This window comes from Pipra filicauda, unplaced genomic scaffold (genome assembly GCF_003945595.2).
Source record: "Pipra filicauda isolate LSUMZ 115617 unplaced genomic scaffold, ASM394559v2 scaffold24_size8852520_pilon, whole genome shotgun sequence".
Classification (NCBI taxonomy): Eukaryota; Metazoa; Chordata; class Aves; order Passeriformes; family Pipridae; genus Pipra; species Pipra filicauda.
This window is the reverse complement of record NW_024104365.1, coordinates 7,595,941-7,622,328: the sequence shown is the minus strand read 5'-3', so window position 1 is coordinate 7,622,328 and position 26,388 is coordinate 7,595,941. Positions and strand designations below refer to the sequence as shown.

General features: G+C 35.9%; 1 protein-coding gene across 30 annotated transcripts in view; it reads right to left on the bottom strand.

The window, feature by feature from the left end:
• The window catches only part of PTPRD (protein tyrosine phosphatase receptor type D), a 313,470-nt gene that overhangs the window by 64,138 nt on the left and 222,944 nt on the right, over window positions 1-26,388 (bottom strand). For 9 of the 30 annotated variants that reach the window (XM_039381991.1, XM_039381971.1, XM_039381970.1 and 6 more), the window contains 2 exons: window positions 18,975-19,087; window positions 8,775-8,872 (listed from right to left, as the gene is read on the bottom strand). In XM_039381991.1, coding sequence (XP_039237925.1) covers window positions 8,775-8,872; window positions 18,975-19,087 — 211 coding nt within the window. Of the gene's footprint in view, window positions 1-8,774; window positions 8,873-10,906; window positions 11,027-18,974; window positions 19,088-21,411; window positions 21,427-26,388 lie in introns of all 30 variants that reach the window. The other 21 variants (XM_039381972.1, XM_039381975.1, XM_039381982.1 and 18 more) reach the window with 5 other exon arrangements.

Sequence of the window (26,388 nt, the reverse complement as noted above, 5' to 3'; positions counted from 1 at the left end):
TGCAAAAGAAATAAAGATATCTGTAATACTGTTATTTCCCTCCCAAGCTTTGACAAATCTTTCAGCTATTGTGTTCTAAATGGCTGCCTGCTGAGAAAAAGTCTGATCTGCTAGTGGGAAAAGACTTCAGCAATATTTACTAGTACAATACACCATCCATAAAATAGTTCATTGACTAATAATCATGGTAACCAAAATGTGTTTCCAGAAGAATTTCAAGCAAGCTCCCTCCAGTAAACTCTATAGCTGCTCACTGTGCAGTTTTCCTTTACACCACTTAAACAAGAGGAAAATGTTCCCTGCTGTAATTGTGAATCTTCCAGGAGTGTATCTTGGTTCAGTACTGAGGAAGGAATTAGTATGATAAAATGCTACCACTCCTGGTGTAAGCTAGCACATGTCTGCCTGCTTACACCAGGGACAGCGCTAGACTAAGGGTCACTATGCCACCAAATTAGGAGCCAGCAGTTTTTGTGGAATGTGGGGATTGTGAGTTACTTCACAGGTTTCACAAGCCCAGAAGAAGAAGGAAGCATGTCCTGTAAAAAATTTTCCGGCACTGTAGGTGCTGTGTTTGCATCTTAAATTAAATCATCAAAGACCATTGGCTCACAGAGAAACCAAGTAGAGAAAGAAGAATGAAAAGTAAAAATTTGAGAGGATGTCAATGCAAATAGGCTCAGTACAACTGGAGAAAGTACTCAGCTATGCATAAAAATAAGCAATTTGACCCTCTTTTACCAATGTCAGCAGTTGTGATGAGAATTTCATACCACAGTTGATGAATTTATAATAGAGTGCTATTATATTATGCAGGGAGCTTGCTAATAGAATGAGATTTACATACTGCATTATCAAAACATGAATGTTAAATTAATACATGATCATGGCAACTTGCCAACTGGAATTATGGTTTTTAATCAAGACAGAGACTTTCCTATCACACTGTAAAGGCTATCATTTTCAAAAATATGGGGAAAAACTCCACATATTTTGCATGGCTAAAACTCCTTTGGAACTCAAATATAAATTTGCATCCTGGTTCCAAAACCAGTTAAAAATGCAGATAAGACATTTCCTGTTAACTTTCAAGGGAAAGTGACCCAACTGTTCAAGAGTAGCTAGAAATACAACTAAGGCATTTGGCAAACTCCTCTCAAGAATAAAGGTATTTCCTGTACAATATCAAGCGAATATTCCTATGACCAAATGAAATAATGCAAAACTTGATTCCAATGGAATCAAACAATCTATATAAGCATATAACTCAAGTATACTTAAGGAGGAAAATAAGCATTATTTGAAAACGTCTTTGAAGGAGAGTGTCCTTTACAAAAAGCTTTAGAAAACCTAGTTTTTAAAAATTAATCATATTGGTTTGTATTTCTTTGCCTCCAATCTGTTTATTCTCCACCTGCAATTAAAATCTTTTGACCTTGATATCATAACCAGTTGTGTTTGATTTCCACAAAATGGAAATCATTTTGTGCTGAAAACAGAGAATTACACTCACCTTCAGGTAGGAAATAAGTATGGGGAGCAGAAGAATACCTGAGTAATGAAATAACTTCCTTAGTTTTAAATATGTCTTGTGATTAAAGCATCTTGTTGTTTTATTATAGTGTACAAAATACAGCAATTCTTAAATACTAAACTTTGCAATTGCCTCATATGAGACACCGGTTCCACCTTAAATTTTCCACATATTTTTGAAGCTCTGTCAACATTCTTCATTGATTCCTCCATTTTTCTCTGTAAGTCCCTAAAAATACTGCAAATTCATCTTTCTAAAAAGCCCCCTCAAAATTCAGTTTTACCTATAATGATCTATATAGTCTAACCTTGAATAATTTTTCTTTTTATAAGCAGTAGACTACTTTTCTCTTCCTACACGTATCACTTCTTCAGTTTGGCAAAATAAGACTGATATTTATTACAGAATAGAATCACAGCATTATTAAGGTAGGAAAAGATTTCAAGATCATTGAGTACAACCTTTGACTGACCACTACCTTATTAACTAGGATGAGTGCCATGCCTGGTTGTTTCTTGAAGACCTCCAGGAATGGTGTCTCCACCACCTCCCTGATCAGCGTGTTCCAACACTTAACTACCCTTTCAGTGAAAAAATTCTTTTTTATGTCCAGCTTGAACCTTCCCTGGCACCGCTTGAGGCTATGTCCTCTTGTCCTGTTGCTAGTTGCCTGGGAGAAGAGGGCAATCTCCACTTTGCTACAACCTTTTCAAGATAGTTATTTGCCTAATTAAACTGTCTCTGTGGAATTCCTTGGCAAAATAGCATTAGGTATCAGACCAAAACACAACATCCTAATACATAAACCACCTTTCTTCTACTGGATTATTTTAATTATATAACCATAAACAAATGCTGTTATCCCAATGAAGCATTCACAGCATTAAGGAAGGAGATAAAACACTACTCTAAATCTTGACTAGCATCACTTCAGATTCTTGCTCTACGTCTTTAAAATTCTCTATCATAACTATCCTGCTGGCCAGATAGTACCACAGGTGGAACTAAGCACCAAACAACCTAGGTGAATGCAACAGCACTGTGCTATTAATACGAAAACTTTTCATCGTTCACTGACTATACAAATTGTTTCTCAATAAATGGAGCATATCCTATGAAAGTAAAGTTACAGAATACCAATAAATGATGTTTGTAACATTAGAAAGGGGAAACTAATGTAAAGATAAACAACAGAAAACACATTTTTGCTGAGAAAAATTTTTGCATGAGTCACTATTATCTACAATGATATAGCAGAAAAGTGCAGTTGTTTCTTTGGTAGAATTTCACTCAGTGGATTATCTGTTCTTCCTGGACTTTCAAAGTGTGTTATACTGATAGTAAGTTTTAAATTTGCTTCTACTATACAAGATTTACTGTGTTCTAGTATCCAGTGTTTATGTTCTTGCAGCTTGAGATACAAAAAGAGAAATCTACCATATTCAGTAAACTGTTTTCTCATCACAAGTCCTACCAAATGACTTTGAAAAGCTACAATGAAACAACATCAAAAGGCATCTTCATGTTTTCCAATACTCAGTGTTAAAGCAAAAGACTGTCTCTAATTTACAAAAAGAAACCCGATGAGAGAAAACATTGTCATATAAAACTTAATGTAGCATTTGTTGCCAGTGCATATGCACATACATTCACAGTAAATCATGAAATAACACATGCAGGTTGGTAGTGTATTTTTTGTGTTGCATCAAGAGGTTTTCACACAAAAATAGTATGAATCTGAATCTCCTTCCTTAAAGGTGTAAAGCTATAACTACAGATCTCAGGTAAGAAATGTGAAACTATTTTACACAAGTCTCAGAAATCTACTTTGGAGGATTAGATTTCCTTTTCTGTCTTACAGAAGGAAATGATTTTACAAATACATCTGGTGTATTGCATAGAGTAGGCAGAACATTACTGTTCTTATTCAGTCTATCTCTCCATGACTGCTTCTTGTTTTTAAATCCTGAAGCCTGAGTTAAGAAGGAGATACAATGTAAAGGTCAGATTCTTGTGAATACAGCTTTTTGCTTAGCAGCTGTCAAGTCCATGTGGAGCCTTACATTACATAAAAATCCCACTGAAATTGTCAAAGTCAGCAAATGCTTCATAATCATCAGCTGGGGTCAACCTTGTGTTTAAATTAGAGAACACAAAAGAACTGTGTGACATAAAGGATATGTTATGTTAACAGAGTGAACCAACATTTTGTTTAGGCTTAGGGATTGCAAGCTAACAAAAAATTAATGATGGATGATGAAAAACTTATTTTGAAGTAACAGAGCCACTTAATCCAACAGGTGAATTGTAAGTTTATTTAAATGTTGCAGCAGTCATAATCTTTGTCCCATAAAAACTGGTACTCAAGGTGAAGTTGTGAGAGAAGTATAAGGAAAGAAATCTCCACTGTTCTGATCATACACTGTAAGAGCTGGGGTAGGAGATGCCCTGAAGAGACACTATGAAATAGTTTCTGAAGACTTGAAGGAAAAAGAAACTCATCCAGTTGATGACATCAGACCTGAGAAAATAATACATAGCTAGTTGTTTTACACTGGAGAATACTCCCTTTACCAGGTCATAGCGGTGAAGGAATTCTACTCTTTTCCTTCTCTTTTTTTTTTTTTTCCTGAGAATGTATAGTTTATACCATGCATATTGCTACTTACTTTTCTGCAATACTTCTTTCCCAATTTGCCACATTACTCTAGATGTTCCTTGCAGAAACAGAGTGCAGAAGAATGTAGTTTGGACTTATTTCTTTAATGGTAATTTCAGATTCTTTCTCAACTAGATTTCACATAGCACATATTCTAAGGAATTAAAAAATTTAATTCTAAGGAATTAAAAAATTTTAAAAAATTATTTGAAGAAAGCAATCCTGTCTTGTCTCATCCTTCATCTTCACAGGACTGCAAGGAAGTTAGAGGGTTTCATTAGAAGATGATGCCAGAGGGTATAAATCAGCAGAGGACACTCTTTTGGTAGTTGTGAAGAGACAGGTAGGTTTCTGTCTGCCTGAAGAGAAAGTGGGAACAGGCAAGGAAGTGATACTCTTCCAAAAGGAGAAAAAAACCCCTGAACTGAATTTTGATCAGAAAGTCTAATCAAAAGTAAGTGGCTGGAACACAAGCAAGTATTTAAATACTTCTGAAGAGCTGAAAAGGGTGCTTAGAATATGAAAAGATGTGTTTGAGTTGTGAAACAAGTAATTCCCTTGAAGCGGTAACCGAAGTAGGATATGCTAAAAAATAAACATCCTTTTGAAATGGAGCTAACCTCCTGAAAGAGGGTGAGAACTCAGTGTTCATCAGGAAACTGTTAATATATATATTTAATTTTATGGTATCCAACCCTATTCACAATCTTTTTCAGCATGATGCTCCAAAGGGCCACGGCAGACCTCGATGATCAGGACGGTATCTACATTCGATACCGTACTGATGGAAGCCTTTTCAACCTAAGGCGACTGAAGGCCCACACTAAGACCTTAAACCATCTTGTTCAGGAGCTGCTTTATGCTGATGACGTCGCCGCTCTCGTTGCCTACACAGAAGCAGCTCTGCAGCGTTTAACATCCTGCTTTGCTGAGGCTGCTGAGCTTTTTGGGCTGCAAGTCAGTTTAAAGAAGACAGAAGTTCTCTATCAACCAGCAACTCAGGAAGTCCCCCATCATCCTCATATCACCATTGGCGAATCAGAGCTCAAATCAATCCAGCAGTTTAATTACCTAGGTAGCCTCATCTCCTCGGATGGTAAGATTGACGGAGAGATAGACAACAGGTTAGCAAAGGCATATAGAGCTTTCAGAAAACTCCATAAAAGAGTTTGGTGAAATAAATACTTGAAGAAAAGCACAAAAATCAGTGTTTACAGAGCCACTGTGCTGTCTACTCTCTTATATGGATCTGAATCATGGGTCGTCTACCGCCACCACCTACTCCTAGAGCGCTTCCATCAACGCTGTCTCCGCACAATCCTAAACATCCACTGGTCAAATTATGCAACTAACATGTCTGTTCTAGACCAAGCAGCAGTCACAAGTATTGAGGCCATGTTACTGAGAACACAGCTGCGCTGGGTAGGACACATCTTCAGGATGAAGGACCACCGCCTCCCTAAGATCCTGCTTTATGGTGAACTTGCCTCCGGCTGTGGCAAGAGAGGAGCCCTGAAGAGGAGATACAAGGACTCCCTGAAACAACATCTCAGCCTTGGCCATATTGATCTTCATCACTGGTCTACTCTGGCCTCAAATCGGGAGGCCTGGAGACACACCATCTATAACGCAGCTGTCTCCTTTGAGAACACACGCAAGATCACTCTCGAGGAGAAAAGACAACGCAGAATCGTGTCTTGTGGATACCACCTAAGGAGTCTTTCTGCTGTGCCTTTTGCAACCGGACTTGGCTATCTCATATTGGCCTCTTTAGCCACCAACGTGCTTGTAGCAAATGTGGGTATAGTCCTTCCCAAATCTTTGTTCGCGAAGCCTAGCCATGAAGATGATGATTTTATGGTATCACAAAGCTGTCATAACAGTTGTTGCATACTATCAGTCTATTTTTGAAGAATTTCATCCAAGCAATGTAAGCAATTCCATAAAAAGTAAAATAAAATAATTGAATGCCAAGGAGGAAAGGGCATGATAACAAAGAAAAAAAATCATCAGTGGTAACTGATGAAAACTGTTTGCTTCCCTAAATGCGAATTAATTGAATTTGCTAGTATCGATAAAGGTCAGCAGTTTCCCGCTGCTTGCTACACCTTTACCTTCTGAAGATGAAAAGCATCTCTTTTTCCTTCTGTGTCACCAGTTCAAATGTTATCTGAAGTGATAATAACTGAACAGTTACCATCTGTACCTACTTCTGCCTTGCAATCAAATAGTTGATTTTAGGGATGCTCGTGAGAACTGCTGCTGAAATAGAAGGTCCCAATCCCTGACCGCAAATGTACCCACCAGCTCACTTGTGCTGGCACTAGAGCTCAAGCAGACATGTGGTGAGCTAGTTCAGGGAACTGATCCAACCGAAAACAGCAAAGAAAAATAAAACAATTAGTTTTCAGCTGAATCTATTTCCTGAGATAATCCTTGAACAGCTGCACATGTGCTACTGCCAAGACTGGCACAAGAGAGAGAACAGGAATGCACAGCCAAGACAGGGAGATGACTTACAGTGATCATCAAACTGCAGCCTTAGTCCACTGCCTAGCCTAGACCATGAAACCAAATAGCAGTGCTTTTCACTAGTTCCGTTTCAAAATGGATGAATCTTGGACTAGGTGGAAATGAAGTGGTATCTCTAAAGCTGGGATTTCAAAGATAAATGTTGAACCCTATCAGGCAAAACAATATGAATGAAGCTTGATGTTGACACACAGTTGCCCATATTTTAATTCAGACCGTCTGATCATTCTGCTCCAGATAAAAAAAAAGGAAAAAAAAAAAAAAGAAAAAGAAAGTGAAGAAAGTGAAAGCTGTCCTGTTTATACAGAATAGAAAAACTTATGGAGGGACAGATATTAAGAATTTAATGATTTAATATATCTTGATCTGGTTATAAATTATTAAAATTAAATTCTCAAGATTATTTTGATGATTTAAATAATAAATAAAAAATACAAACCACCAAAACTTTTAAGTTATATTACAGCCTAAAAAGAACTGTCATCTCCATATCATGTTCAACATGTAGTAAAGCTGAATTGTTTATTTTCCTAGAAATTGTACTACATTATATGACTTGTAAATAGAATTTTTTGCACAGAAAAAAAAATTAATTTGCCCACAGTACAACAGGAAATGATTTTCAAATTTGTACCAAATGTTATCTTTTTATGGTGAACATTCTGCTGCACAAATTTTCCTTTCTGCTTCTTTTTATGTTACAATCTTTATACTTAGAAACACAGGATTTCCACACAGAAAAATGAGAATATTCTTCCACATTTTTTGTGATTGGAATGGTAAATAGCATCCCTAAGATGGTCTTCAAACAAATTTATTTCCATGAATTGTTGAAACTATAATTTCCTTTTGACATCTAATATGATTATTTTTTAGAGCAGTCTTCAGGTCTTTCCAAACAGTGCATCCAACTAAATAATAAGCAATTGCAGTTCTTTATCATAGTATTTGGAATTAACTTTTAACATTTTCTGTCAAGGCTTTTAAAGTACAATGGACATGCATTTGGTTTCTGTACCATGCAGTCACATGTTACTTTGAAACCAACACGTGAAAGTCATCTTCAGCCTTTTTTTATGGCATGGTCAGTGTCCGTATGAACCTTCAAATGCACAAATCTGCAGTCCCTAAAAATATAAGAGTAACACAAGCTTTTACTCCATCATGCTAATGAAGTGTTGGAGGGCTTTAAGAAAGGATTAGTGACACAACAGACTATAAACAAATACTGTGTCAGCGATCCCTCTGGGAGCTGTTAATCCTTGGATCACTGACACGATCACCTATAGCTGATCTAAACAAACACTCTGTTACTGATGGTTCAGTGCATACTTTATCCATGTATTTTTGAGATAGACAATATTTTGGTATTAAAGAAACAGCTATAATATACTACAATGGATGGTTCTCTATGTCCCTTAAGCCCTAAACTACTGACCTGAGAAGCTGTTACTCTCCACTATACGAATACTTTTATACTCCATGGGTTACTGACAAGGTGGCTTGTAAATGATTACTCTCTTTTAGTTAAATGCTTTCATGCTCTTTATAGACTATCATTCACAATTTAAAAAAGTGGTATTGTTGACTGAAGGAAAGTACTTGTCTTGAAACTGTTTCATTAAAGACACCAGGCACTTGCAAATCCTTTTATTCCACACAAAATTAATGCAGTGGACTGAATCTTCTTAGGAGCTTGCACTGTATGGGTCCTGTCAATACTACAGAGGAAATTTTTGAAATAATCTAAGGATTTTTAAACTGCATGGAAGACGGAAGTTTGTGTGTATGAATATAAGTAAGTGCTGTATCATTCACACGCTACTTCAAGTATATGCCCATGGAATCTGCCTGACATGTATCCTTATAAAAAGAGAACAGAATTTTATGAGCAAAGGTGCCACCTCACCAATGTAGTCATTTTACACAGAGTTTTTTATCATTATTTTAGTACCATATAAACCTGACATCATATCAGAGAAAAGCCTTGGGAAACAGCAAACATGACATTTTAAACAATTTGAATAATAAGAAAATGAGGAAAATTACCTCATACTCCTGTGAGAACTTCAAATTGTCATTTGCTTTCAATCTTTCAATGTGATCTGCAAGTTCCAAGATGGGTATTGGGGGATGATTGGCCATACCTGTTGAACAAGAAAGAGGGACAGAATTTAAAGGACACTACAGTGATAGCATTGGTCTAAAATTTAGAAAATGTAGTAGTTAGAATGTCTAGAAATGTGTAAGTAGTAAAGATGTCATATGTGAGAGAAGCAGGCAAATAGTTTGGTTACTCAAAGCAGGACATGCTCTGGATAGATGAGCTCTCAAGCCAAATTAAAAGAAGTCATCAAGCATATTCCCAAAGCTAACATTCCTAGTGTAGAGGAAAGAGTTACTGTGGTATGAGTCAATGAGTTTAGCTAGGCATGGTAAAATGAGACAGTTAGACCTGATGTCGACCTCTGCTTTGAGTAATGACTCTTAATGTAATTTCAAACTCCTTCTCCTGCACTGCATGGAATGGAAACTCTATTGAATTAGACGAGAAAATGTGAGCTGAGAAACAGACACTGAAAGAACCCTAAAGGGGAAAGAATAGTGTTTTGACAGAAAACAAAATGACTTATGCATAATTAAGAAAAACGAGCTTGAATAATGAAGGTTACCAGGGTAACCCGAGACACCTGAACCTGCAAAGGAAATGGTAAAAAACAAAGAAACCTCAAACCAACACAAAACTAACTTATAAAATAAAGTATAAAAAATGAAATGGAGAGCTTGAAGATTAATAATAATGCATCAAGGTCTAGAGGACTGACTATGTATTCTGGCTAAATTAGAAATACTTCAATATTTTAAGAAATTTTGAGGTGACTGACATGCAACTATGAATGACTAGAATAACATGCACCAGTGCTTTTAGACAACAGTCACTGAAGACAACATTGGACGTCAGACAATTAGAACTTCAAAAATGTTTTCACTAGTAGCAGATTGTAGAGACAGGGGTTGTACAGTTTGGCTGGACATACATACTGACTGCACTAATACCTTAAAATATGCTTAACCTTAAACCCCATTTATCAACCCCTAAGAGTACCTACAATCTACTTCAGGTGTAAACATCTTTGTCCACTGATGAAAATGCTGAATGAAAAAGAAGAGCTGGGAACTGGAGATAGAGATGGGTGTGTAAGGGTGTACAGGGACAGCAAGGCAAAAGAAAGACAGAAAAGATGTGGGGTCAACTAGAACAATCTGCCAGCTTAAGATTTGACAGGCAAAAATTTGTGAACATATTTCACTCTATTAGTCTTCATGACCCTTCTCCAAAATGCTTACATTCTTCTCTTCGTGATTTATACTATCACACCTAAAATGAAAGTGAGTTTTCAATGGTTTAGGGAAGAAATCAGAGCTGGCAAGAAAAAGTTAAGCTAGTGAACCCCAGGATCTCTTGAAATTACAAAGGGAAAACACTAATGACTCAAGGGGGCTCAAGCTGGAAGCCATGTTGCATAATGCAGTTTGCTTTGTCACCATGAATTTCAAGAGCATGCCTAAGACAGTTGACTTGCATTTACTTTAAACATAGCTGAAAATGACCATGTGGTTACAACACAGTCACATTAGCATATTTTTCTTTTCTTTAATTTTGTTTATAATTCTTGTTTTCTTTTTGATTCTTTGGCATTTCAGGCGTCATACTAGAGTCCAAAATAATGTCCAACAGCACTGGCCCTAGTTCTTCTGACCTTATACATATATATATTTTATATTATCTTCATAGCATGTCTGTGATGGTAAGACATATTTAAAGTAGATATTAAGGCAAGTTGTCAGTCAACTAACAAAGCTAAATATTCAGATACAATGGGGATATTCCTTATAAATTTAAATAAAAACTTAGTCTCAGTATTAATTTATTTGATGCAGTTCTTCTTGTCTCCCATTTTCTTAGAAATTTCACTTAGGACTTGGCTACTCTCAAAATGAGTGTGGGTGACAGTCATCTAATAATTACACTGATTGATCCAGATCAAGCACCCCTATGGAAAGTATGTGAGTGAAAAGGCACAAGAAAACTCTAGATTGATCCAGAAATGGAGGTGGACTGATGTACATCTAATACAGTGCTTGAACAGAGAAAATAATAGAGACAAAGATGTTTAGACCTTTTCGAGCGAATCGTGGGAGAGAGTTATTATCATATAAGGACTGAGTGGTAGTTTGGCTAGAGAGGGAGGACACAGAGCCAATCAGAGAGGCGTAGGGGACTGAATTACTGCTCAAAGCTGTAAAAAGTAAAAGCCAATCGGAAATGGGAAACAAATTAGTAACAGCAGTAGATCATCATAATCAATCAATCTTGTACATACAGGCACTTCAGACATGCACAAAATAGCGTCTGGAAACTCAACTAAGATGCTTGAAGGTGCAGTTGCCCTACTGTAAACATAAAGGACATAAACCCAATGAGTATGAGAGTTGCTCATCACACAATGAACCTGACTAAATCACCAGCATTAGGAACACAAATCACAATAATTAGCTTATTGTGAAGGAATATTTTTTTAAGGATGCTGAACATCCATTCTTTTTTTAAACTATTTTTTTAATATGCTTCTCTGTATGTCACTTGGCCTTCCCAAGGAGCGATTTCATATTAAACACTTTGTGCAAAAATGAAATTTGAAATAAAACTTACTTTTCTAAGGCAAAAAGAGGAACTACTTTCAACTTCAGAAACCGACAAATTTTAACTGCATATCAACCCTTTGTCCATGGCTCACTTTAGGCAACTACACTTGGACATTGAATAACTCTCCTCAAATAATATTTTGCATTTAAATTATGAAGTAATTGCATTTGGTATATTTTCATATTTTAAATACGTAAAATGAGATGATAAAAAAGTAGCTGTTTTTTTAAACAACCACTGGAGGACTTCTGTTATGTAATTGGTCTGTGAATCATAACAATATGCTATGAACGAACATTTTAAGATATCATATTTTGTGCAAAAGTATGAGGCTCCTATTGAGTTTAATGTGAACATTAAGCTCACATGTTGTACAAGATGTAGAAGTTGACTCAAAAGATCCCGCTCAAAATACAGCTAAACTCATTTCTGTGGCTACAAATAAGAAAATACACTTATTTGATGACACACTTCCACATCAATCAACACGTTATGACAACACAAAAACTTAAAGACAAAATACAGCTAAATTACAACAGATCCTGTGACATGCTAAAAAGTCAAAAGAAATATCATGCTGTGAACATGCTTTCAAATTTTATTTTAAATAGGATATCTCTTTTTAAAAAAAGAGATAGAAACACCTGAAAACTCAAACAAAAAGAAAGCCCCCAAAACCACCACATGCAAAACACAGCTGCAACTGTATCCCTTAGAAGCTTCTCCTTCCAAATTTGGTAGAAGACAGGCAAATGTGATTCATCTTATGCAGCTTAGTAGTAAACCCTTCATTTATATTAAATAAGAATATATGGTTTGATTTCAGTGTAGAATTAGCTTCTGGTTAATCTGTGGTAAAGACATGACTAAGGAACCTGAAATACCCTTTGTACCACAATTAAAGGAAAAACTAAGAGAGCAAGGTCAGAACTCATCTGCATTTCAACAGACATTAAAGCTGTTAATTATATTCCTTTATCCCACTGAAACAAGTGGGTATTTTGGGCTTGTCATTAGTGCGTTAAATTAGGATTTTGTTTGTTGTCAGGGTTTTATGATAAGGGCTTTTAGAAACATTTACAAAACACATTTATTTACCAACTGCTGGTTGATATACCCACAATAAACAAGAATAAAGTTACAAATAAAAGAAAGAACATATCTGCTAGTATATGGAGTACAAAAATGTGACACATTACTGTCACAGAAATTTCTTTAGGAATTCATGGTATTTTAGGTCCACATTGAGTTAATAGTCTGTGATTTTAAAAACTGATTTATTACATCCTCATTTTTATTTAGCAACACAGAACACCCTTCCACATACCAATCTATGGTGATTAAGATACTGTTCCTTTATAGAAAAATGTAGGAATCAGTAATAGTGGTTATTGCTACTGATAGCTATCCTTATCGAAAACACAGAAATAAATACCTACTTAAAATTCAGACATGGAAAATAGAAAAAATGATAGATGACCCTGATTCAGTAGAAATTCAGCATCCATGAAAATTTAGCAAGAATGCCCTTAGTATTTATGACAAAAAAATTACTGTTGCTTCAAAATTTCTTTTTCATAAAGTCAGAGCTAGGCCAGTGCTTGAACTTAAAAAAATAAATATACAAGAAAAACTCTAGACAAATACATCATAATGCAACAACTATTCTAAAATAGTTTCCAATGCACATGTGTCACTGTCATTCCAGAAGATTTTATGTTCTTCAAAACTAGATCAACTGTTCTGGAATGAAAATAGTTTCTGTTCTTCTCTATCAAAGACTAAGCTCTAACAAGTAGCCTTAGGATCTGCTTAGCCCACAGTAGAAACAACCAGCTCTGAGTGAGGTATAAAAGTCACCTACAGTGAAAAAAGGGGAAACCTAGTTTTCAGATCCTGATTTAAAAATGTTAAATTCAATAACATGTTGCAAAACTATGGGCTAAAATCCAGGAAAGAAAAAAGGATTACTCTTGTGAGGAGAATTTTCAACTTCATCTCCTAGCTAGACAGATTTTGGTTGCCTCTAGATTTGAAAGCAATGAAGTGGGATATCACAGAAATGCCATTTCCACATGAACCCTATGCTTCTTTAAGGTGCCTAAATCCTCTATCTGGACAAGTTCACATGACGAGCTATGTGTACAATTGCTCACTATAAGAAAGAATTTCCAGTCTGGTTTTGCCATGAAGACAAAGGAATAATTTCCTGCAGCATTGTCATAATTCTCACAGATATCATGTGGGCAAACTATAGGAAGAAATTTCCTGCTATCTTGCAAAGCAGAAACTTTTTCTACCTTTTGCTATTTGTCCCCCTTTATTCTGGGCATGTTTTACACTTTTTCTGCTTTATCTTGGAAATAAGTCTGTGGAACTTCCTTAGCAACTCAGGGAATAAGTGTTTAGTGAGCACTTATCTAATAAAAAAAAAGCAGTCTTTAACTTAGAGCTGTAATAATTCTATTTATTTTTCTTGTGTTTCAAAGCTTCTTATTAGTTCATAAGATATAATGAGATAATTGCTTAATTGGCACCCAATTACACAAATTACTTATAAGTGTGACACATTTTATAGTTAAATGAGGATAAAAAAACCCAGTCACTTTTGAAGCATGACTCAGTTTAGTTCTCTGGCTGATTGGCAGATTGAAGTCTTTCCCTGAGCCTTGGGTCTCTCAGAACCCACTCAAACCACTTAATTTCAGTTAATTTTCCTCTGCAAAACTGGGCTTCTTTATTTGATGAGATCTTTTGTGAGGGTTTAATTACTACCCCTTGCTTACCTTTACTCTCCCATGTGGCATAGAGACTTCTAAAATTTGTGCACAGGTTAATGATTTTAATAGGAAACTTGTAGAATGGTAAAAATGTGATGGAATTTTCCTCAGCTACTCCAGTTATGGAAGAATAACAGACTTAAAAAGGAAATCCTATTGAGAGATTGTGTATTTTTGTGTTTACTCAAAGAGAACTTGGCACAGCTGTGAGCCACTCACTGGCATATGGGCTTATCTAACATATATACATTTTTGGATAACATGTATGGACATGGGATCTTGCTCTTAGATATAGAACTGTGGGCTATTCCAAATGTTACTCGACCCAGTGAGGAGGGAAGCCAGACACGAATTTGATCCTTCCTGGACAAGGTAAGGTAGGAAACTCTTTAGGTAAATACTAGATTAGTGAAGGATGTAGTTCTGTATTGACAGGACAATAAAAAGTGAAAGGAAAGCAAGGAAAGCTGTGCTGGTAGTTTTTACTGTGCAATTTTACAACATCATCATGCTGAATTGACAATTTTACGAAAAGTATAATATAATTGTGCCTAAAACATTCTCTAAATATCATCAAAGATAAAATATTGCTTTCCCATACTTTTTCAAAAATTTATATCTAATCACCTGTACTGGGAGTAATTTATACGTGTGGTTAGAAATTCAATTTTAGCCCAGCAGTTTCACTTTCAAATTATTTTGATAGCTATATCTGATCAGACCTTTCCTCACAGAAAATACATGACTGACAGTATTTTTGGAAAGAGGTTGTTTAGAAATCTTTCAAAGTAGTAAAGTTTATGACAATCCAGAATTTTATAGAAGTATCTCATTCACCTCTCTCCATGAAAACTGGCAGTTTAGATATGCCAATGTAATTTAAAATTTTCTTTAACACTGCTGTACTTTATGGGTTCATTATAAACTTTTTTTTCCCCTCCCACTGGAAGCAACTGGTCTGACCGGAAAGCTCCAAGCAAACTGCAGGTGCTTTCATAATCCAAAGAAATAAATCACTATAATAATGTGATTTATGTCAAATCATCTATCCTGATGCTTTTTTACTGACTTGGCATACACTGTTTTTAAAAGTACATTCACTACTCTGTCATTTATGTTATCTATAGGCAATGTTGAGAAATGGTAACATCTTATACAATAGATAAGGCCATTGTATGAGGGTGACTGGAGATGTCTCGGTAAAAGGAACCCAACACATAACCACATCAGACCCCAATCTCTTCTCTCCATTGCCTACTTTGAAGTATCCCACTACCTATTTCTGTTACATAATAGAAAAAAAACCCCACACACTTGAAAGCGAAAAACCAACAAAAATAACAAAACTGATATCCTGAACATGCAGGCTTTCTGTAGTATCCCTATGTTCACCTTAAAAATTTTTTTATTGCATGTTATTTGATGGTGTTTATGCATGTTATTTGATGGTGTTTTGCTGGTTAAAGTTGGATAAACATTCCAGTAGGATCTAAATATCTCAGTTAAATTTAGCCACGTTTTAATTAAATGGTAGCCTTAATTGAAGTCAATGTACGTTATGTTCTACTTTACCAGCACAAGAACTGTACCTCGACTTCACTGTGACTAAGTTTGCATATTAAAAACATGTTAATTAGGAAGTGTTACAGAGCAAAACAAATCTACTGGGGTAAGAAATTTCTCCTTGATATTTGGTTGTGTACTGAGTAATATAATGGCCTGACCTGTGCCTGGGGGTCTTAGGTGAAACAACAGTAGGTAAAAAGATGATAATTCGATGTCTGTTCTGTATTTTTAATAATAATTGTAATTCTCCATTCCGTGAAAAGGTTTACAGCAAAAAATAAATGTTTAGAGTAGAAATAGATTGCAAATGTCCTGCTCAACTAGCCTCACAGAAAACTGCAAACTTCCCAGATAAACTATAGCCCTGCAAGGAAAAGTATGCTTTCAATCCTCTCCAGTTCTTTTCAGATCAATGAGGTGGAATTACAGTGTCTATGAGTGCCACAAATTCTGCCTTTTCTTAATAACTTTACATCCTAAATGTAAATTTAGAATTAATTACAATAAATTTTTTTATATATAAAATTGTTAGCACTTGGTGGCAGGGGTTTTTTTTGCCCACATTTTATTTTTATTATGATGAATATTAAAGGGATAGATAAGACTACACATGTAAATAAACAGAGTGCAGAAAATTATGCTTATATACCTAGTTATTATTCCATTCTTTGTTGGATGCAGAGGGAAACATAGTGACAAAGGATGAAGAAAAGGCTGAGGTAATTAATGCCTTCTTTGCCTCAGTCTTTACTAACAACACCAATTATTCTGGGGGTACACAGCCCCCTGAGCTGGGAGACAGGGATGGTGAGCAGAATGGAGCCCCCATTGTCTAGGAGAAATTGGTCAGCAACCTGCAACACCACTTAGACATACACAACTGTGGGGGACTGCATGGGATACACTCAAGGGTACCAAGGGATTTGACCGAAGTACTCACTGACTGAAGTACTCACTACTTTCTTCATGTAGTAGCAGTCCTGCCTAACTGGGAATGTTCCAGATTACTGGAGGTTTCCAAATGGGATGTCCATCTACAAGAAGGGTGGGAAGGAGGATTTGGGGAACTACAGGCCTGTCAGTCTGACCTTGGTGCTGGGGAAGGTCAACAAGCAGATCAACCTGACATCCTAGCCTTTATCAGCAGTAGTGTGGTCAGCAGGACCAGGTCAGTGATTGTCCCTCTGTATTTAGCACTGGTGAGGCCACACCTCGAGTACTCTGCCCAGTTTAGCGTCACCTCACTACAAGAAAGACATTGAAGTGCTGGAGTGTGTCTAGAAAAGGGTGACAAAGCTGGTGAAGGGTCTGGACCACAAGTCTTATGAGAAACATCTGAGGGAGCTGGGGTTATTTAGCCTGGAGAAAAGGAGGCTGAGGTGAGACCTAATAGCTCTCTACAACTTCCCGAACAGAGGTTATAACAAGTTGGGAGGCAGTCTCTTCTCCCAGGTAACAAGTGATAGGGGAAGAGGAAATGGCCTCAAGTTTTGCTCGGTAGGTAGACTGAATATTAGGAAACACTTCTTCACTGAAAGGGTGGTCAGGTGTTGGAACAGGCTGCCCAGGAAAGTGGTGAATTGACTGGCCCTGGAATGTGCATGTGGCACTTCAGGTCATGGTTTTTTGTTGAACATAGAGGTGCTTGGTTAATGGTTGGACTCCTTGATCTTACAGATCTTTTCCAAAAAAAATGATTTTGTGATTCTATTAAGCCATCCACTCTACTCAGTATATAACTGTATACAAATAATGACTTGTTTTAGGCATAAGCTAGACTTTAAGAATCATATTTTTTCTTCTCATGTTTCAAAAATTTGTATGTATACTTCTATTGCTGTAAAAACCTTTAAAACTTTCATGAAATTCCTGAATAACAGACGAAAACTTTGCTCAGGAATGATGAGCCTACATTCAGATTGCAGTCTCAGAAGGACAATTGTGAATAAAAACTTTCAATCATTTCCACTTACTGCACTTAAATTCATATTATAGAGAGGTCCCAGAGCATGTCAACAAGATTCCCATATTGAGATGAAACTGAATTAGAAGATGTGCTCCTGAAACACACCTAATTTGCACCAGCTGCTAAGAGCATTCAGTGTACTGGAACAGATTAAAAAAAACAAGGCTGGAGTAAAACTCAAGACTCTTCCCTTTCTACCACTGCCATGTGCATGCATGGGTCTTTAGCCACATTCATTACTCTGCAGACCCACTCCTGCTGGGGCAACATTATCTTAATACAATCACTGTTTAGAAGACTAGAAATGAGATCTGCAAGTTCACTTAACCCTTTAGTATGTCAAGTTCTGAGGCTAATCTCTCAGCATCTCAAACCCTTCAATTCCTGCTTTTATGAGCTTTTATTTTTTTGTTATTAATGTAAGAAGTTTGACAAACACAAGGCTCACGAAGATTCTGCACACAACTAGCATTAGACTGGGACTATGTGCAAACACCCTGTAATAGACAACACGTTCACTGGAATATAATATGATCAAAAGCCAATTTAAGTAAAAGTTGACTCCTAAAATGTGGTAAAAATTCAATACTAAGTATTTATCTCCCAGTGTCTCTTGACTATCAGATAAACAGCTTTAAGAAAACAGTGTTTCATTTAAAAAAATAATTTAATAAAATATTTGAGAGTGTGTTGCTTCTAACCTCGGAACTACTGACATTCATATACTCCCTTAACCACAACATATGGCCTTATTTTCAAAGACAAGACCATTTATCTAGTTAGTATTTCCTTTCTGTGTTGCACATTTGCAATTCAGTGAAACTGACAATTATGTTAATAGATCACCCAATTATGCAGTAGATAAGAAAGAAGCTTATTAACAAGAGGTTGCTGTAAGAATATTGTTAATAAATAGAGGGATATACATGTCCCAATAACATTTTCTAGCATTGTTAGGTTTAACTTGGAATTTTAGTACATAAAACACATCCATATAGCATATGTGTCTTTGGGCTCTTCTTTACATAAATTCAAGTTTGTTTCATGCAGGATTTTTCTTTAAATAAAGAAATTAAAGAATTATTTCAAAATCTAACAAAGAAATATACTGTGCAAAACCTCATAAGTGATCAAAATATATTTTTATAAACAACCAATCTTTCTTTTCTGTAGCAGCACCAGTAATCAGCTTATGATCACAGAGCTCTCCGTAAGTTATTGTCTCTTACCCGGAGTTTGAAAGTTAAGGCGTCGCAGCTCCACTGGATCTGTGGGATGGTGAGAAGGGACCTCCTTGCTGTTGGGTATGCTGCTCTTTCTAGAATCAGATTCAGCCCTCTTCCTGCATGGAGAAGGTGAATAGACATAGAAGATAGACATGTTAGCTTGACAAAGGTGCCTGAGCATTTAATCATCATATTCTGAAGGCAAGATGTTTATTTCTGAAAGGCTATTTGATCCAGTGCAAAGGTAAAATAATTATGCGTGGCTAGTAGGACATCTACAATTCGCGATGGCAAAATGAATCTAAATATATTAACGTCAGAGAGAAAATAACTGCATTTTGCCTTGGACTGATCCTCCAGTTTATCCTTCTGGTCACTGGATACTTTACTTTTCTAACACTAAGCTTATAAAAATTCACAGCATTTTAAAAGCTATCTAGCTATACATTTTTAAAAAAGTAGCCAACTTTTGAACATGTAACTAGAAATTAACACTCCAAGTTATTATCATTAAATATTTCATATTTTATACACATTTATAAAAATAGTTTGCATTTTTAAGTATAGAGAAAGAACAGTACAGAAGACACCTATCCCAGAAGACACCTTTTCTTTTCACTTTCTAGGAATCAAGAATTTGCTCTGTTTCTTCTCATCTCTGTAAGAGCTGAACTACACAATCTTCATTTGTCTTACCTCACTTACATATATTCACAGCTCAGATTCTGTATGAGTATTTCCAATTAAACTAAGATTTCCACTGTAATTATAGTGCTCATGTCAATCTGTCCAAAGCAAGATGGGAAAGATAGGAGGAAGGAGGAAAGGAGGGAGGGAAAGAGGAAAGGAGGGAGGGAAGGAGGGAAGGAAGGAAGCTTGTGTATGATTTCCTGTCTCTAGAGAGAAGCAGAGTCCACATGTGTTCTGACTGACTTTTCTGGTAAAATGGACTCCCATTATTTGTCTATAATTTTCTGATGTGGAGACATTGAGAACTATCTTAAATGAAGAACATCTACCACTCTGCATTTTTATACAGAGAGTGGAATCCTTCTTCACTAGTCCTCTGTGGACTCCTGAATGAAAACAAAACCTGGCTGATACTCTATGTAATATAAAATGAAAAAGCAAATAGAGGAAGAGTTACTTTGTGAAAAGTAATCTTTTCCAGGTACCCAATGTTTATTTTAACATAACACTATTTATTAATTGTTTTCCTAACTGACTCACAATGGTACTAAATCTGCTATTATTTCTGTTGATTTCTTGCTGTTCTTGAAATCATGAACACCTGGTAATATACAACAAGATTTCAAAGGCTGTGCAAACAAGTCAAACAGTAACATCACTGCAGGTATTCTTTGAAAGTCACTAGTCCTATTGTTTTATAGAAAAAAGTAAAAAGTTTTTTACTGTAAAAGCACTCAGTCTGGTCTCTGGTAAATACCTTAACAGATGTATTAATCTCTCTTAAGTGAAGCGATAAAAATTTACATCTTATTCTTCTTTTTTAGTCTTTTTAAAAACAAAATATTATGGATAAACTCATTTGAAATTTCTTTCTTTTGATTTTGACTATCCCCAACTGCTACCACTGTAGCACAATGCCTGAGTGCTATTTCTTCTTAAATAAAGATGTGCAATGTAACTTTCAGGAAGTCTTTTAATCTGTATTTCCTTCTTCCTAAGTCTAGGAGTTTTAAGTCTCTTTAAGTCTTTCACACTGTCCAGAGACAAGCTTCATTTACCTTTTTTCCACTGGACAACAAAATTTCACATTACTCTAATAAAAGCACTAAAATCTCTTCTAATCATGTATCTGAATATTTTGAATGCTTATAGGATAATAGAACAGTTTATTAATTGTATTATTCTCAGGATCATTCTGGATGTTGGGGTTTTTTATGTTGCCAGCCTATACAAGTCATCATAATTCTTCCCGATTATGCAATGATTTTGAGTTAGATGGGAAAAAAAAATCCAGAGAGGACAAGAGATCACTGTATCATTTTCACTTGTAGAACTGTAAGTCAGCATTGAGTCTATGTGGATGGAGCATTATGGAGATTCAGAGCAGCTGACACTTCAACCACAACAATGCATTCCTTAAAGAACTTTGGTTATAGCAAAAAAACACTGATTCACCTTCACTAAAATGCAAATAAAACCATATAAACATTGTATAGCTGTGCTATCTCTTGGAAATGTACCCCACGGAGACACAAGAAAAAGAGCAGTGAAACTTCGCTGCTTGTATTACATTACTTTTCAGTGCTGTAAATAACATAGCAAGTCTTACAGTTGCCTTCATTGTGACAGATTACTGTCTACATTCACTTAAGATTGACAGCTACTTTGTTTTAGATCATTATCATGACAACTTTCTTTTTTTTTCTCCTTTTCTGTATTAAATGAAGAGTGATTACTTTTTGCTTCTCACCTGTCAGGTTTACTGCTCCATTTTAATGCAGCAAAGAGGGGAGAAATGGTGAAATGTTAGTTGACCAGCAGCGCAGAGGATAAGAATGGAAACAGAAGATATAAGAAATGTTGACTTAAAGATATATAACTAAACAAAATTAAGAAATGACAGCTCATCAAAATATTTAATGCTTGGGAATCATAGAATTAATGGAGGGCACAAGGTCATGTCCAAAGCAAATCTTCTGCTAAAAAATACACCTTTCTTAGACACTATTTGCAAAGAAATGAGACTTCAAATTTTAGCCAGTGAGATAACAGAGAATGGGTCTTTAATTTGACCCTTCAAAATAATGTTAACATTACATTGAAAAATTACATGTCACTAAGATGTAGTTTCCTCTTACATTTTAGAGAGAAGAGAGACAAGAGGAGAGAGGAGAGGAAAAATAAAAGTAGAGGGCAGAGTAGAATGGGAAGGAGAGAAAGGGAGAAGAAAAGGGAGAGAAAAGCAAGTGAAGAACAAGGTTAAATACATGAAATACATAAGAATTGTACTCAATTTTAAAAAGAATAAAACGAAATGAGGACTTTTAAAATTATTTTACAAAGCCAGGTAATAATATAACAAGAAATTGTTAACAGTACCCTGTAAAGTAAGGTAAGCATAAATTTTTTTCTAGTGAAGTATTACACACCTTTTTAGATTTAGAAAGAATGTCACCTACTAGAGGTCTACACCAATCTGCATAGATCTGTAGTGATCTATGATCTAGATCAGGTAAACAGGGAAAATATCTCCCACCAAAATGTGCTACTATACACACTCACTGTTAATACACTGTTTATCTGTGTGTTGATCATAATAAACAGAGACTCTACAAACTTTTGATAGCTTGTGGTATGCGATGACCAGACTACACACTTTATGAAAAAGTCTTTAGAATTCTTCATCATCACTTAAGATTCCCCCATTTTCATTTCTGTGGTTTTTTTAACGTCTGGTTTGTTTTTGTTTTTTTTTCTTTTTCCGTCAGAAGCATATTTAGCTTCTAAGTCAAAAAGCTCAAGATTCAGCAGGTGACCAGCAGGTCAAGGGATATGATTCTGCCCCTCTACTCTACATTGGTGAATCACCACCTGGAGCGCTGCATCCAGCTTTGAGTTCATCAGTACCAGAAAGGCATGTACCTGTTGGAGTGTGTCCAGAGAAGGGCCATAAAACTGATCAGAGGGATGGAACACTTCTCTATGAGGAAAGGCTGAGAAAATTGGGATTGTTCAGCCTGCAGAAGAGAAGGCTTTGGGGGGACCTTACCGCAGCCTCCTAGTACTTAAAGGGTGCTCATAAGGAAGATGGGGACAGCCTATGTAGGAGTAATGACAGGACAAGGGGTAATGGTTTTAAACCGAAAGAGGGTAGATTCAGATTAGCTAATAGGAAGAAATTTTTTATGATGGGGGTGGTGAAATACTGGCACAGGTTGCCTAGAGAGGTGGCATATACGTCATCCCAGGATACATTCAAGGCCTAGCTGGACAGGGCTCTGAGCAACCTGACCTAGCTGAAGATGAAGGCAATTGGACTAGATGGCCCTTAAAGGTCCCTTCCAACCCTACCTATTCTATGATTCGATGACGCTATGATTCAGAGCGACAGAGTTCACTGTGTTCAAAAGATTCAAGCTTAGGCTCCAGTCTTCTGAACCAAATCAGAAAGCTGCACTTTATAAAAGCAAACAACACAAAGTCTGTCAAGATGGCTTTAACTTCTCTTCCTCACAAATGAAAAGATCTAGAATAAGGAACATTTTTCTCTCCATCAGTGGACGACTGAAATTAGAGAATTTGTAATTTCTTAAAAACATAAATTCATATGTTAAAGAAATAAATTCCCAAACCCAAAAACCAGATGACAGGATTCTTCATGGGGACAGGCACTCTTCTTTCTAATTTGTCCATTTTTGAGATACACTGAACAATTTCTAGAGCTCTTTAACATTCACTGACTGGGTTCCCAATCACCTAAATCTTATGTAATTGAATATGTACCACACATTTAAAAGTGAGTTAAAAGGATTCACTGTAGATTTACCTAAACTGTAGGTTGCAACAAGGTAATGATTTATCAACATCAACTTGAAATATAAACTGAGACTCAAAGAACCATCATAATGGTTAGGTATTTCTTCTAGGGTATGCACTCTCTCTCTAGCTAAGCAGGTATTTGGCTTTGTTTGAGATTCTGGTTATAAATCTTACTATGATATGTAATGTACTTCAAGTTTGAATGAGCAAAGGAAAATAACTGAAAAGGTAATGAGATTTAGTTAATTTACTTGGATGTCTAAATTTTATTATTTATATTTAAGTCTAATAGATTGAAATATCTGCTCCAAAGTAAGTGTCTCCTTTCCCTATGACTGCATGGTGGTTTCCTGGTTTCACTGCTGCGAGGACAGAGAACACTGAACTGGTTACTGGCCAAGTCAACTCCATTTGCCAAGACATATTCAACTGTAACTCAGGAAAAAATAATTTTTACTGTGAGGATACTGGAACACAGAACAGGTTGCCCAGAAAAGTTGTTGAGTTTCCATTCTTAGATACATTAAATCTTGCTGGGACATCCCTCTGAACAAGTTGCTGTAGCTGGCCATGCTCTGAGCAGGGCTGGGATGAGGCAAATTCCAGAGATGTGACCCTTCGGTTCTGTGAAACTGTGAGATCTTCTGCAGACAGCACATTAATTGGCCTCTGTTGTTGTTGGCTATTATATTACTACAATATGTGATCATAAGAAAAGGTACTCTTCAGTGTATTACTGTTACTTACTGAGCTGCAAGGACCTTTTGGCTATATTCTAATATATGATCCAAAAAACTTTCTATGAAGTATCTTTGCTTTCAGATTTTAAGACTAAATGGAGAGGCAATAACCCTGACACAACTTACCAATAAATAATGAGGTCAAACATGCACTCCTTGTCTTTGGGATTGTTAAATATGCTTCAAACCAACTAACACAACTCATTCACACTACCTCTGATAGTGTCTGTTTTAAAGAGGGGCAAGACTTCTCCACCTAAAGTGATTCTTTTAGAAATAGAAGTAATTCTTTCTCTATGATTGAAATTAAAATATAAAAGTCGTATTATCAATCATGAGCTTAGTGGTCCAAGTCTGTTCATAAAGGCTTCTATGGACAAAGTGAATTAAGCATAGTTGACCTTTATTTGAATTACTACCATCTGCACTTCAAAAGACATGCTCATTTCTTAGCTGTCCTCTTTGCACTGCACATCCTTCAACAACATCCTAGTTTTAATATTTTTTGCATGTATGTTCATGTATTATTAGACTGATGCCCTCTATCCTTTGTTTTTCCTCGTTACCATACTTGTTGCACTTACACTCCACTGTATTCAACAAATATATTGTAAAATTTCCTGTATCCATGAAAATGTTTGGTTTTCCTGGGCTTTTTTTTGCTTATTTTTTTCATCCAACTCCTGTAGCCATAGTAAATCCATTTAACTCAGAAATTAAATTTCACTGCTTTCTCAAAATAGGATGCTAAATATCCCTATTTTCTTGTCTAGTTGTTGCTCTTCTACAGTCAGTCAGTCTATCAAAATCCAGCAGTTAGCTTGCATCCAGGTTGAATACTCGAAAAAAATATCCAATTATATACTTCTTTTTTACAGAAATGAAAAGTTCATTGAGGACACCAGGCTGCTAAAACTGCAGTCAAAATTTCTCAGAGGTAATTTGCCAATTCAGTGCAGTTTAATAAATTAGAGTAAATAGCTGAAAATAGAAAAATAAATACATATGGACGTTTGCCCGAAAAGTTCTAGTACAAATAGTAAATAACAGATGGAAAGTATGTCCCCCATTTTCAGTAAATGACAATATCTTCACAGTACTGACAAGCAAATTTTACCTGTTTGTATGTAGAATATGCCTAATATCTTTTATTTGGTAACAGATTTAAGATTTTTAGTTTGGTTCCATAAATGTAAATAGTATTGTCAGAAATAGGTGCACATCTGCTTTATACGCCATTGTTTGGATTTTTTTTTTGTAGTATGAGAGAAGATTTACTCTTAATAATTCAAAATAATCAGAAGAAAGGAATATTTCACTTTTAGCACAACTCTAACGACTGGTTTTTGAAGTGACAGACAGACACAAACAGACGTTCACTGGTTGCTAACCAATTAGATTGGCTGAAACACTATGCACTAACAGAACCTTTCAGGAGACATAGTATGTGAAAGCAACAGACCATGTGTTATGCTGCTGTACGATGACAGCCCTGAAAACATTCTATAAATATATCCATATATAGACATAAGCTCAAGTCAACTCTGGACCGGGTATTTACCGCTGAACAGAGAATTCTTTCCAAAACCTGAAGCCAGTTCCATACATGCAATTTCAGAGGTATTTGACCAAAGACACTTAGGGTAGGAAGACCATAGAGGCAAGCAGAATTTAAATATTTATATTCAAGTGATAGCATTACAGCTGTTAATTTTAGAGGACATTCTCCATTTAATGAAATTATTCCTAGTGCACCACCTCCCCAGAGGTTTATAGCATTTTTATATTAATTTGCAATTATATCAATATATTTAAAAATGTATTAGGAACAAAATCTAAACATTAAAATAAACTTTTTTGTTTGGATTCTTTTGTTTTGATTGACCCCTGTGAATTCATTTACAGTGTAAAAAGCTGCTACATATAAATTATGGCATCGTGCACAGTTTACACTGAGTATATTGTAAGGCAGAAGGTATAATAGCAAAACTACAACTGTGTCACAGACAGTGAAAGAAGAATAAGTGAAATTTGATCTCATTGCAAGATTAGTAGAAAAACGTTATTTGATGTCTCTTTAATCTCTCAGTTCAGAGCTTCAAATTCATATAGATACACTGACAAATTGAGACCAACTGTCAAAAGTAAAAACTCAAATTACTTGAGTG